The 15,424-nt window shown below is 39.7% G+C and overlaps 1 protein-coding gene across 4 annotated transcripts in view; it reads left to right on the top strand.

The window, feature by feature from the left end:
- The window catches only part of Pcsk5 (proprotein convertase subtilisin/kexin type 5), a 405,046-nt gene that overhangs the window by 171,210 nt on the left and 218,412 nt on the right, over positions 1–15,424 (top strand). For all 4 annotated transcript variants that reach the window (XM_029535426.1, XM_029535430.1, XM_029535432.1 and 1 more), the window contains exon 8: positions 13,169–13,381. In XM_029535426.1, the coding sequence (XP_029391286.1) occupies positions 13,169–13,381 (213 nt within the window). The remainder of the gene's footprint in view (positions 1–13,168; positions 13,382–15,424) is intronic.

Raw genomic sequence — 15,424 nt, 5'->3', positions numbered from 1 at the left:
CTCTGCCTCCCGAGTGCTGGGGTTAAAGGCGTGCACCCCCACACCTGGCTATAAATAATATTTTTAAGTAACAAGTTTTATCTGTCACTTTATCTGCAAGTAAATTTTCAAATCCAGGGCAACTGTGTTTGTTTGGTTTAGTTTCCTTGGTTGGTTTGGAAAGGTCATTAGAGCATTCAACAAATTCAAAATGGAGCTGGTATCAAGGATCTGGAATGAGAGTGGGCGGGGTGGACTCAACACCTTTGGTTGTCACCCACATATTGAAACTAACACTAGTTCCATCTTTACATTATGGTGTCCAGGGGTCCAGTTTTTTCGTTACTGTTTCTTCTTCTCAGAAAATTAGCACATTCACAAGTGGAACAGAGCTATAGCATGTTTGATGAAAGCATGCAGTCTTCCATAACCACATGTCAATTGAAGATGCAAAAGTCACACATGCACATTTTTGAAGCCCTTAAATTAAAAGCATGTGTCTAGCAAATGGAGAACAAAAAGGCTTAATGTCCTTATATAATAAAAGCAGCAATAGTAATGATAATAAAATTACCTGATTCCACCAGAGAGGGATTATATATATATATATATATATATATATATATATATATATATATATCTCCAACTGTAGTAGGATTGATACCAGTTCATACTTTATTAAATGACAGATTGCTGCTGCATTAGTTATTGACTGTTATAAAGCTGTGAAAAGATGGATGGATGGAAAAAGACAGACAACGGAGTGTATTTAAATTTGGTGTGATTTAATGAAAATTTACTTTAACTGAGTCCATTATTTAAATTTTACCTGAGGATTTAACTCTACCTGTGTGGAAATCTGTGCGTAATTTATAAAAACTAAGAAGTGACTTCTCAAGTATAGTCAACTTAATGTCATCCATTTGTAAAACAAAAGTGGTTTTTAATTCTGTAATTATCATAGAATTGCCTGAAGCATATGTATTAAATTTTGATTAATGCATTTTATCTATGCATTTTTGAAGTTATTTTATTTTGATTATTTATTTATTTATTTATTTATTTATTTATTTATTTATTTTGAGGCAGGGTCTCTCTACATAATCCCGGCTGTCCTGGAACTCACTAATATGCCAGGCTAGCCTCAGTCTCACGGTGATCTACCTGTCAGTTCCTCCCAAGTGTTGGAATTAAATGTATGCATCATCACACTCAGCCCTTTAAAGTTATTTTAAAGTCAGCATGCAAAGGGACAGCTTTCATCATGGTATTTCCACACATTTATCATTAGATGTCATTCTTTTTTTTTCCCTGTCCCATTGCCCTCCCCTGTCTCTCCCACCCCAACCCTGGTTCCCTCCCTCCTGTCATGACATTCTTCCATCTTCTTTCATGGCACATGAATCATTACAGTCCTACTTAGGCCAGTGGTTCTCAACTTTCCCAATGCTGTGACCCTTTAATACAGTTTCCTGTGTTGTGGTGATCTGCCCCTATTACTTCATTTTTGTTGCTACTTCATAACTAATTTTGCTACTGCTATGAATCATAATGTAAATATCTGGGTTTTCCAAAGATCTTTCATGAACCCTGTGAAAGGGTCGGTTGACCTCTGGAGGGGGTCACAACCCACATTTTGAGAACTGCTACCTTAGACATTAGATCTTTGCCTCCACTCTCATAATCCCCTTTTTGCTTTCACCTCTCTCATATACATATGCACATGTGTGCATTGACACACACACACACACTCATACACACCCACATACATACTATGCACATAAATTAATATCTAGATATCTTGAGAGGAAGTAGAGTTTCATCCTTCTGAGCTGGATTCTCTCTCTCTCTCATCTATACATTTTTTAAGAACACAAACCTATGGTAATCTTATATGTGTAAAAATTTTGAATAGTCATTGACACCTTGTTTATAGTTTTAAAGAAGAGTTAGTGTTATATAATTAAAGCAATTGGAAAACACATTCTAAATTCTTCTTGTTGATTACTTTCCTCATTTCTATGACAGGAATTTGAAAAGGGTTTGATTTGGCTTACGGTGTAAGGGTAGGGCAGTTGTGGCTCAGGAGTTGGAAGCAGCGGGGTACATTGAATCCATGTTTCAGTAACCGAAAGCTAATGCTCAGCTTTCTGCCACTTCTTCATCATAAGACCCAGGCCTCTGGATGGTTCCACCAGTGTTCAGAGTGAACCTTCTTTCCTTGTTAAATCTTTCTGTAAATACCATTGTAGACATATACAGTTATGCACTCTATGCTGGTTGTGAATTCTGTCAAGCTGACAGTGGAGATTAAATATCATGTGCTCTATTAGAATCCACTACTTCTGGAGTAGCCACATAGCAATGGGAGTCTTCTTCCTTTGGTTTGCTTGATTCTGTTTAGAGTGGCTGCTAACTGAGGAGCTGGTAAATGTCTCCAAACTTATCCTACTGTGCTTCAAGAAAAGTCAAAAGCATACAGATTCTGGATACAGTGAACTTACGGTCCATTCTAAGCAGCTGTTTCTATGGTTCCAAATGTAAGTTTAGGAGTGCTGATGGGGAGAACACTTGAGTGCATTTCCTTCAGCAGAATATGACATCAGCAGAAAATATAGACCTCTGTATAATAAAGATAAATTGAGCTAAGCTGATTGTTTCCTATTGTTTAGAAAATAGCATGGATGACTTGTGTCATAGAATTTGTAGTGCACATGGTAGGGCTACATTCCTCATTATATGATGAATACAATCTAATATAATTCTCAAGGCTTTGTTTTTAAACACTGTTATGATTGTGGCTTTATAGGAGTACACAGTACATAGATGTGTAAACTGAGTCCTGGAAGTTTAGCAATGTGACTGAACATGAAGACACATAAGATGTCAGATATCTGTGGAAAACCTGTGTTCTACCACTGTGTAATATCAGCTCTTGTTGAATATCATATGTCATATCTATTCAGGTTCACTCCAAACATGGTCACAGAAGTGATGACAAAAAAAAAAATCTGAGTCTCTGAAGGAGTTATCATCCAGGCTATATTGAGCAACATCCTAGTCTTCACTGTATTGGTTTTCTTTCTTTGTCAACTTTGTAGGAGGTCCAAGACTTTACTGCAAGTAGAGGCCTTTCTTGGTTTGATACAAGGCACATTGCTAAGTTGCCAGCACTTCCATTCCCCCTCCTGTTCTCTCCATTGGACCAATTACAAAGACCCAGAGACATGGCTTATCTGATGAATGAGGTGCTCAGCCTGGCTGCTGCTCTTCTCTTCAAAGGAAGATGGCATTGGATTCCATTTTAAGAATCACAGCATATTTACCATGTAATGTTATATTTAAAAATTGAGTCTAGTACAAACAGTTCCTTTTTACTTGAGACAAGATTATGTTTGTGGGTAGAAATTGCTATGAGTTGATTTTCCTTATTTCAGAAATCCAATAAGATAGCCTATGTAAGGTCAAGGCTGTTGCTTCCTGTAGTTGAAGACTGTGACATCGTTCAAGCCCCTCTGTGGGCTATAAAAGGGGGTGACTTGCTTATTGCTTTTTTTAGAGTTGAGCCAGCAGTTGTAATAATTCCCAGCAAGAACTTCATAATATAGAGCTAACTTCAAGCAGTATGAGCTTTTATTATCTCTGGAACATCTCTGTTCTTTTTAAGTGCCTTTCAAACATTTATAATAAATTCTTTTCATGCTCTTGATGATAATAAATGTTTTTATTCTCTATGAAAGGAATTTTTCAAATTTTAGACCTCAATATAAATTTTAGAACAGTTTCAAATGTGTACTTTTTAGACATTTACTTTTATTTTTAAATATTTATGTGTATGTGTTTGTGTCTGTGTATGTAGGTATTTTCACATGTGTGCAATGAGGGCAGAGCCATTAGATCCCTCAGATCCCCCTGGAGCTAGAGTTGCAGGCAATTGTGAGCCACCAGACATAGGTGTTAAGATTTGAACTCAGGTCCTCTACAAGAGCAGTGCAAGCTTTTAACTCCTGAGCCATCTCGCCAGCCCCTCAAAATTAGTTCTTAACATTATGACTGTTCCTCTTGCCTCCATGAACCTAACTCCCCTGAAAGTCTGAGCATAGCTTTGGCTCTGCTGAGATGGCTCAAGAGATGAAGAGTTGGCAGGTGTGACAGAGGCCTTTGGGAAAGGTGAGATTTATTGCGCAGTACAGCTCAGCTGGTGTTAATTGTTGCTTGGGATAACTTCCAGGACACGCACAGTCCTAGCTTCCTGAAGTAAGGAATTGAGAATGAACTCTGCCTGTGTGACTTTCCTTCCAACCACCATTGGCAATCCTTGCACCATGGGATAGAAGCTGACACGGGGCTTAAAGAATGGCAGTCTGAGAGGTTTCAATTTGTTTTTAATTGATGCATAAAATGAGCTATGTGTGTATTAATGGAATGCCAGGAGTTGTTTTCACACATTGTGCAAGGTTTAAAGCAGATGAAATATGACTTTTCAAATTTACCTTCTCCCGGTGAAAATCCCAGTTTCAGCTTTTTTTGAGATTACCTGTTTCTTGATGAGACTGACGTAGTCCTGTGAGGAAGGTGAGGTTTGAGAACGCAGGAGGTGTGAATGGCCAGCAGCCAGGACTTCGAAATTCTGGATTCGGCAGAAGGCATAAAGCAGCAAGAGAAAGGTTGTGTTTTCTTTTCTTAATTAGCGTAATCCATGGTTGTTAAGCAGCATTTAATCCACACTGTGAATATTTTCAGAGACACAGAGGGCCAACGGAAATCACACTAAGGGAGCCACGGTCTGGCGTGCCTGCCCCCAGATTGTCTCTTAGATGTCTTCACTTCTAGGTACTACTCCAGCTACAAAGTTCTATCATTTGAAGTACTTGGGTGGACAGAATATCTGACAAACAATAACAGAAATATTTTGTATAACACATTTATTTCCAGTTTCAACCCCCAAGTTTGTTTCTTCAGATTTTTTTTACTGCCCTTTCTTCTTGAAAGATTGGTTCTTCTCCTCAAGTTATACCACAAAAAATAAGCAAGGCAAAAGAAATCCGAAGTCACAATACAGTTTCAGAAGCCAAGAATCACACCCCTTTGTGTCTTTGACCTACATGTCTTTGACCTACATGTCTTTGATGTGTCACATGAAGCAAACATCTGTAAGCCCCAGGTTTACTGAACATTGAAAATAGGGTTGATTCTGCTAAGATATTATTATTGTTATGATTTTGTGATTTTGTTTGAGACTGTTCTTGTTGAGTTTACTGAGACAAGTTTTTGATAAGTAAGTATCCCAGGCTGACCTCAGACTCACTATGTAGTCCAAGCTAGTTTCTATCTCATAGTACATCTTCTGCCTCACCCTTCTGAATGCTGGGATTATAGGTTTATGCCACTATGATTGACTAATACTAATAAGAATCAATGCACTTATGTTCTGTTGGATATTATAGGTAAGCAATTCCTTTTAAACAGTTTCGCTAATAAACTGAACACAAAAGGAGCAGTTTTTTGGGAACTGGAGAGTGGAGAACCCCCACATTTCTGGGGTTTTTAACCATCCTTTGTTCTGGCCTTTGACCACCGGGTAGCTCGCTGTCTCTAAGTATCACCTTTAAATGTGGTGCTCAAGTCCCCTCTTTTTCCCTAAATTCCATATTGCCAGCCCATGGACTATCACTCAAACAATGTTGTAAAAATGTATTAAGTGTTGGCTGGTTACACAGGGTGTTTAAAAATCTGCCAGTCAGCTTAAAATATATTTAACCATAAAAATAAAATTCACTTTTAGTAGAAATGCTTGTTACAATGACCTGCAGCAGACTCCATAACCATTATTGGGCTCTCTAAGCCTTTAAAAAATTAAGCTGAGTGCAATGGGTATGCTCAGTGAGCATATAAAATTCATTTTTATTTGTGTATGGTTGTATAAAATTAATACAGTTGCTAATAACTGCATCTAATTTTTCAGTGTTTTATTAAAAAGTCAAAGAATGTAAGAAATAGCGTTAAATACTTGGTTTAGTAGTCTAGTGTGTGCACAGAAAAGCAGTATGCAGAGGAGCCAGTTCAGAGCTGAGAACAGGGATGGTTGAGATGGGTGGGATGAAGGACCTGAGTGCTAGAGCTTGGAGCTCACAGCAATTCAGAGCTAAGGACCAGCAGTGCTCATTCACAGGGCCCTTCTTTCCTGAGCACTCAGTGCATTTCTTTCCCCAGGGGAAGTGGAAAATAATTGCAATTACATTCAAGTTGTTCCTATTCAGCATCCTTTGATGGTGCGGGATGGGAACAAATAAGAACATAGCATAGATTACCGTTGCTGAGTCAGGTTCAACTGGGGCTGTGCAGGCAGCCCTCGCAGCAAATACGTGAGACAGATATTTCAAATATGGGACTTGGAGCTGGGGAGAGCTGGGCTGAGGAGATGGTGCATACGCCTGTTTGTTGATTTTAATCTTGAGATGTTTGACTCAAGATTTGAAGAGGAGGATTACTGATTCTTTTGCTGCCATGTAATCACCAAAAAAATAAACTTGAACTAATGACATTTCATTTAAAATACATGAAGTAGCTATTCTATTTACTGTTATTCTAAGAGTAGGAGCAGCATCAACTGAGACCATATGTTCTTTAGGTGAGATCTGCCAACAGTGGCAGATATAAAATGGAGTCTTGCATGACCATTTTCTAGGAGATGATGCTATGGCATGAAAGCCAAGAACCTTGCCATAGCATTATTCTTGGAAAGCAGCATGCAACCCCCAGACTCCTAACCTTCTGAGCCAAACCCCTTCTTTATAAATGTCCCATGAGTCCCTGGGTTTGCAGAGAACTTTATTTCTCATTTATTTTAGTTTCAAATACTTTAGTTGCTCCTCTCCACACAGTGAACAGAAGGAAGAATAAATCTCGGGCTTTAATAAACTCTCAGCTGAAGCTTGCCTTCATGTTTGTTGGTGATAACGTTGCTCCCGGTGACCTTCCCCCAAGGCCTTCCCCAAGGTAGACAAGTTAGTCACTAAGGCACTGAGCACGGTGGCCGTCTCCTCCGGCTATATGTTTGCCACCTATGATTCTTTTCTGGAAACTGTCCTACTTATTATTAGTCACTCATTGTTAGATGATAATGATCCCAAAAGTTATTAAAATTGCTTAAATAAGCAATATATTTTGAACTTCTATAATAGTTCTTAAACGTTTTGATTTCGGCTTTTGATGAATTGTTTATTAGTTTGCTTTTACCAGACCAGAGCTATTTCATTCAAGAACCCTTGCCCTGTGCATAAAGGAAGTGGATTTCAGAGCTGCTGGTCTGAATGGCTTTGAGCTTTAAAATGAAGTCCCAGTTACTCTACCTCTCAGCTACCAAGTCATTTATTGCAGGTGCTCATGTCCCTCCCCAGTCTCTGTGCTTTACCCTTGAAAACCAGTATCCTGGAACACAGAGACTCAAATAACCATTGTATAAGCAACAGGCAACACTGTATTCTTGCCTCACAGAGGGGAGGGAGCTACATACACACAGAGAGAGGCCCAGAGGAGGCTTTGGTAAAGTATACACTCAACTGCTCACAGACAAATAACAGAAAAGTTTCTAATTCTTGAGTAGTTTTAATGTGCCCCTTCAGTCTCCTTATACAGATATACAGTTCTGACCAAACTTGACATTTTGGTCACATGTCTACCATGTAATGTTTAAGTGATTCAGAAACATAACTTGATGTTCATGGCTTCCTGATCAGTAGAATCTGTACACAGCGTTATCCACCTTGCCGGGGTTCAGATTTTCCTCTCAGTTAACAAATACCAGAAGCCTCTTTTATTGTAAGAAGCCTCTACTATTTACTCATTGCTCTTAAGAAACAAAAACCAAAAACCAAAAAACTGCTAATCGATATTGAAGAATATTCTATTAAAATATCAAGTAGAGTCGAATTTCATTGGCTTAAAACAAACCTAGTTTTAAAGAGAAGTTTAATTTTGTCACACTAGAAAGTTCTCAAAGCCCACCCTGAGGAATAGGATTTTATTAGTAATCCAGTATAAAGTGGCCACAAGAAAAGCCAGCTCCTTTTTATCCTGTAGTAACAACACTTATAGGGTTATATAAATTGACTTTTTAGTGTATATGTAAGAAACGCGCATGCTCATTTAGACACACAGTAAAACAGACTGTTGATCATTTAACTGAATTCACCCTGCATGGATTTCACAATGTATTTTGCCTTAAGTTTCCTGTCTTTTTAACTTGGCAAGCAGTTCAATTGAAGGCTTGTTTTGTTTCCCATACTTAAATAACTGAGTTTCAATCACAATACTTAGCCAACCTAGAAAATGGCTTTATTACTTAACCTTCAGGAAAAAAAAAAAAAATATGTCTCAAAACTCCTTTTAAAAAAAATCCTCTGTCCACTTTCCCTTCTCCCTGCACCCTCCTCTAAGGTTTCCTTCTCAAATTACTCTGCCGTTTTAGAAAAATAACCAGACTTACTTCTTTTAACACATGTGTTTTGGTTTGGGGATATTTCACACTAATGCAAACCCCCTGTGCCTCTGTAGTAAACAGGCCCATGAATTGCTAATTGTTGTAGATTAACCCCAGAGATGTGTGGCAGACATGGTTATGGCATTGTCAGCCCACAAATTTGGTGTTTATTTCTGGGACTTTGATCATTAAACCCTACAAACAGGCATGTGGGGCAGTTGCCCTGTGAAGAGAATGAGGATGCACTGTGCATCCTGTAGCTTTCCGGGCCACTCTGCCTTCTTTCTCTCTGCTTGTGTGCTTCAACTCTGGCTGCCTTAAGAAATAGCACTGGCCAGGAGGCTCAAGCAGTAGAATGGTATTTTCTCCCAATTAGTCCGAGATTCTGGAAGGCTATAACTCCAGCCCCAGGAAATCAGATGAGTACTGGCCTTGGCTTGCAGATAGCCAGCTTCCTCACCTGACCTTTCTTCTATGCCACATTAAGAGCTTGTTGGTGTCTCTTTCCCTCTTTGTAAGAACTCTGGTTCTTTCTGTGTAGGCTTCAACACTGAAAACCTTAAGTAACCTTAATGACCGTTGGGGGCATACAGTTTAGTTCTATAACATATAAAAATCAACATGGGCCTTTGTCTGCCAATCTGGATCAACCTACACACATACCAGACAGCCCCCAACCCTTGAACTTTCAAACACTAAGCTACGGTTTCTGTCTATGGACTTCTAAGTTCATTAAATTCTGCAGAGTCTTAGTGCATAGTATAGACTACATGGAAATTGGTATGAGAATAGGAAGACAGTCTGCAGGGGGAGCCTTCGTAGATTGGACCCTCCTAAGTCCTAGGATCCCTCCGTGCTAATCTCAGTGACTCCTTTCCCTATGTCCAGATTTTGGATGGCTAGTGAACATGTACTTACCATTTCAGCTTTCTAAGTTTATTAGGTTTTGGTTATGTATAAGACAGTGAGTCTCTCTATGTAGCCCTGGATACTATAGAACTTATTATGTAGCCCATGTTGGCTTTGAACTCACAGATATTTGCCTGCCTCTACCTCCCTTGGGTTAGATTAAAAAAAATCTGTGCTACCTTACTTGGCTATGTATTCACCTATGCTCACACACACACAAAAAAACAAACAAACAAACAAACCTCTGTTTGATTCAAGGATATCACCTCTGGAAGGGACATTTTCAGGACAGCAACAATCCATGTCCCTTTTGTCCCTGTAAATTTCTAAACACCATCTTAAACAGTGTCATAGGTTCTCTATTGTGACATCATTTGTGGATCTTGCAATGACAGAATGGCTAGTGTTCATACTTCTGGGGGGAAACACATGGTCAAATTTTTTTGAAAGATTTGGGGACAAAAACCTATGTCCTCCCATTAGTGATGCTTGGGGAAAGGTCCGCTACCCTTGCTTGTCAGTCCTAACTCAGCCCTACGTCTGGAGAGAGCAGGAGCTAGTCTGCTCCAAGAACCCAATTCCAGACTTCAGGGAAAACACAGAAGGCTTTCCGACAAAATGATGAAATCATCTCAGTCCAATCCTGTGTGACCAGAAGCTGTGTGCAGGGACGGCTCTGGTGCTGGCTCCTGTCACATATCTGAGCATTTGTGAGCATCTCTCAGATGCACTTTGCTTGTCTGTACCATGGTGATGGAATGATAGGCGCAGATTGTGCCTTATACCATCTGTAGTGCTTCCTGCTTGAGTTTTCTCACCTGTTGGCCTCTGTTCTTCTGAGTGTACAGTAGACTGTCGTCCTTGGGTACAACACTTATTGATCAAAAGACAAATAAAAGTGTCCATTAAGAGTTGATGCAAAGGGATGCAATTGTACCTCAGTGATAGAGAGCGTGCCTCACATACATAAGGCCCTGGCATCGAAAGAAACAAAAAACAAAGACAAAAACAAAAACAAAAAAAAAAGAAAACTAACGACCACAACAACAACCCACACAAGTTCCTTCAACCGGACACACTCATCCCTATAATCATAGTACTTGGGAGATCAAGCAGAAAGTTCATGATTTTGTGGCTAACATCAGCCTATATACTAAGACCCTGTCTCAAAACAAGCAAACAAACAAATAAGCAAACAAGCAAAAAAATTAGAAGGATGACAGGGATGGCTCAGCAGTTAAGAACACTTCCCACTCTCCCAGAGCAGCTGAGTTCAGATCTCAAAGCCCATGTGGGGCAGCTCCCAACCACCTCCAGCTCCATCTCTAAGAGATCAGACACCTTCATCTGGCCTCTGTAGACACTCATACACATGTGATATACACTCATTGACACACATGCATTAAAAGATAAAAATCATTAGAGTTGCGTTTTCCCTCTTAAAGAAGGAGTTGTGCTTGTATGTTGATGAAACTAAACATGGTCACAGAAACTTGGTTTGAAGAAGAAGGAACACCCATAATCCTAACAAACATGATGGCTTCTGTTACAGTGTTCTCGTGCAACAGCCTCATGCCTGTGATTTCTGGACACGCCCGCTTTTATTTTCACAACTAAGACACCCTTTATTTATGTATATATTGTATTTATAGCACCTTATAAACACAAAAGTTCTTTCTGAACATTTTCTTATTAATATCTTAATGATTTTAGGCTATTTTAATGAAATTTGATTCCTGGGTCTACAGTCATCCGTTCAGATGAGTAAATGTTATGCATGGCATTGCTTTGCTCTGTGATTCCCATCCTCTCATCTGTTGTGGCACTGATTAAACCAAGTGGGTCTTGTGCCTTCCTATGTATTCTGTTCACCTGTCCAGGTAAGTTGCGCCAGGACCATGTTTTTGGCCTATGGTAATGCCTCTCAGTCTCTAAAAGAGGGAGTCCATTGATGAAAATGGGAGCATCCTTCATTCTTCCTGCCATCTTCCTCCTCTGCGGTCTAGATGTGAGTCAACCTGTTCACATTAAGGCCAGACATAATTCCTGGAAATGCTGGACAAAGCATGGACGGAGATTTAGATGACGGCAACATTATTTCTATGTTTTGATAGGTTTTATTATTCCTTCATTCCAGGTTTGCTAAGTGTTGTGATGGGAAGTCAGGGGTAGCCCAGCAGACCCAGCTATCCATCGGTGATAGCAACTGGATTTCTCTGGCTGTTCCTCTCATTCTTGTTCTCTGAGGCTCAGGGTTGGGGTTGTGGGACTCGGGGGGGGGGGGAGGGCGGCATTCTGTGTAGACAACATTGCACTTTTACAGTTCAAAGACTAAAAAGAAATATATGTTCACCTTGGTCTAATTGGGCTATAAATATTCTGTTCCCTAGGGATCCAAGATCAAGAAAAATTTATTATAGATAGTCTGAATGTTTGGTTATCACTGTTTGGCTTTTGAATTAGCTCCTCTCACAAAGCAGTAAACGAAATATTGACAGAGCAACCTAGAGTGGTGCAGACTATTGCTTTGTCTTTTGTTTTTTTGTTGTTGTTGTTGTTTTTGTTTTGCTTTTGGTTTTTGGTTAGTTGTTGGTGGTGGTGGTGGTGGTTTTGACTCTCAGTATCAGGAAGTTTTAGCCCATTCTATAGGAAAAATACTGTAGACTGGCTTTGTCCATTGTTCCTATCCTGTCAGCCCAGGTTCCTTTGGCTGTGGTAGCTTGCAGAGGCCACACCCTTCTGTGCCCTATTTTAGTCAGTCAGATCCCACCTCCAGCAGGAGCCACAGCCTCCCCAGATAGAGGTATCAGTGAGGAACAATGCTCAGAACACATCGGGGACATTTTACATTCAAACTCTTAACAGTGTCTCACAGGTCTCTCCTTCTGCCCATGGCCTTGAAGAAAGGCTCAGCCCTTGCCAGCCCTGTGGCTTTCCTCTCATGCCAAGCAGAAGATGACAGGTTGGCCATAGATATCCTTCAGTGTTTTCTTTTTCTCCCCCTCTTAGGAATTTCGCTGCGGAAGAGGCACAGATCTGCCTCCCTTCATTCATCAGTGTTCTCCTTTGTGGCTGTTAACTGTATTATTTAGGACTTCACTGTCCTCTAGAAGCTATTTTAAGCTACAGTTTTCATGCACAGGATGACTCTGTTTTTGGCATTTTGAGCACATTGCTCTGATTATGAGAAGTGTGAGGTGGCACTACCATTTTACACACAGTAGGAGTTGCCAGAAGCTGCTTTCTACTTCCTGATTCTAGGATATTAAATGACAATATGTGACAGTATGTGACAGCCTCCCTTCCCAGTGGTTATGATAACTTAAAATAGTGCTTATTATATTGATATGATTGATACAGTATCATTTCAACTCTGGGGTCTGGATTCAAATTTGTCTTTCCTCTATACACTTTTTTTTTTTTTTTATCTCTACAGTACATCACCAAACCTTGGTCCCTCAGCTCCCCATTTGCATCATGGCAACAGAGATTGTGTTGGTCTCACATGTTTGTGGAGAAAGTTTATCCTGAGTCTATAAAGCAGTTAGAATCATGTTCCATTTGTTAACATTGATCATTCTTAGAATAACATTGGTGTACATGATATTTCTGTAGCCATTTTATTTATGCAAGCATCTCTCCTTATCTTTCCTCTTCAAGGCAGCATAAGCCCAACATTTTGTTAAATAGCATCACTCTCATCCTGCAACTACGTGTTGTAATGGCTCTTCTTCTCTCTTCGTCTGCATCCCAGGGTCCTGTCTTCTCATCTCTCTAACGTTCTCTGTCTGTCAACAGGGGCGGAGAGGCCTTGGCTCTGTGTTTGTGTGGGCATCTGGCAATGGTGGACGGAGCAAGGATCACTGTTCTTGTGATGGCTATACCAACAGCATCTATACCATCTCCATCAGCAGTACGGCCGAAAGTGGAAAGAAACCTTGGTACTTGGAAGAGTGTTCATCTACACTGGCCACAACCTACAGCAGTGGAGAATCCTATGATAAGAAAATAGTATGTAACCTTTGAATGCCAATTGCCATTCATTTCTTTAGTGTTCACATTGAAAGATAATGCAAGCCATGAGCATGAGTCTGAGTATCATATGGCAACAGCAGTTGAGATTAACCGATGGTACCAAATTAGTCACTATAGACATTAACAGTCTGTTACTGATTCCTGGAAAATGCTTGTCTGAGTCATGGTATTTGAGCATTAGTATAACCTCATTTATGATTAAGCTTCAGGTTTATTTTTTTAATTATTTTATTAGATGTTTTCTTCATTTACATTTCAATTGCTATCCCGAATGTTCCCTATACCCTCCCCCCACCCTGTTCCCCTACCGAAGGCCCCTTGGTCTTGCAAAGCTTCAGGTTTATTAAGAACAAATGATTGGTCTACATTTACATTAGTGGTGGCAGAATAAAAATAAGAAGCACTGTGTGATTCTCAGGTTGGATTCTGGTGTTTCATACAGCTAGTTTATAATGGACAAAGAAGTTTATAAGAAAACTCATGATTATACTTATACTATACACTCACTTGCCTGAATCCATGGGCTCTGTAACCCACTAACTACCCAAGTACAACAGGTTGAAATTACCTTGAAGATAATTTTTTTACTAGTCCTTATTTACCAAACAATACAATATTATAACTGTATACATAGCACTTGTGTGATTAAAGCAGTCTAGACGTGGGCTAATCTCTAAGGAAGGATGCTCAGAAATAAATATGCAAATGCTATGCCATTGTATTTTATATGCAGGACTTAAACATTCTCAGATCTGAAACCAATCTCTTGCAGTTGCCAAGGGTATTTATTCAATGTGTACTAATGCTGTACAAATAGTACTTTTCTAGGGCTACTTAGCCTTCAGAATGTGGAATTATGGGAGTGCAGTGGGGTCCCCTGTTCTCTACCATGCCCTGCTATCTTAGGCAAACAGCAAAAAGATTCAGAATTCAGGTTACTCCTTTGGCCTACCTGAGTTTTGCTGCCTTGAGACATCTTCTACATCAAAGTTCTCCCTTATAATGTGAGGGTTTAACAGTTTGTAGTTCTCGGAGCCTTTGCTGAAATAACTGAAGGTGACAGAAGCGCTTGCCCTTATCGGTGTCTGTGGAAGCTCTGGCTCTTGGAACACCTGCCACTATGCTGCCACCAATTCTAAATGTCAAATGCCATTCCTCTTTTGCTGACCATGGTTTTGCAGTGTCTCAGGATTCTCCTTTCTAGTGCCCAGCTGAGCTGGTTTGCCTGATATTTGAGGAGACACACAGGAACTGGTCATACTGTGAAGAGGCATCTCACATCTCCATAGCATTAGGGAAGACACATTGTGCCAACCCCCAAATCCAAAACACTAAATCCAACAGCTATGATGTGATTCCACATGTGGAGACTGTTTGAAGCATAAAAGTCATTTAAAATATTATTTAAAGTTAAAGACAGGCTGTGTGTGCAACATGCACACATGAAGCATAAATGAATTCTAATTCCCATTCCCAAGATAGCTCATTGTGTGCAGTCATTCCAAAATCTGGAGAAAAAAAAAATTCTATATCCCAAATTACCTAAGGTTCAGAGCATTGACTTTTTGTGTAAGATTAATTTATATCTATTGATCTCTGCCTATGGTTGTTAATTACTAGATTTTTATGTCTGATTTCTCAACTACTCTTTTGTGCATACTTCAGTTACATTTAAAAGATGTTCCAATCTTTCCGTCATTCCTCCTCAGTGACTAAATACTCATAAATCTGGGGCTGGAAAGATGTCTCAGCAGTCAAGAAAACAGGTTGTTCTTCTAGAGGGCCTGGGTTTGGTTCCTGAATCCACATAGCAGCTCACAGCCATCTGTCACCCAAATCCCAGGGGATCCAGTGCCCTCTTTTGGCCTCTGTGGGCACAATATACACGTGGTACACAGACATACATTGAAATAAAAGAGCCATAGACATAAAATAAAAATAAAGTTGAAGCACAAGTCCACTTCTCAGTACCTTCTCTCTCATTTATCAATGAATTAACAACAAACGCAAAGTCAAATC

This window comes from Mus pahari, chromosome 1 (assembly GCF_900095145.1).
Source record: "Mus pahari chromosome 1, PAHARI_EIJ_v1.1, whole genome shotgun sequence".
Taxonomy (NCBI): Eukaryota; Metazoa; Chordata; class Mammalia; order Rodentia; family Muridae; genus Mus; species Mus pahari.
The sequence above is the reverse complement of the archived record's forward strand: the minus strand, read 5'-3'. Positions and strand labels throughout refer to the sequence as shown.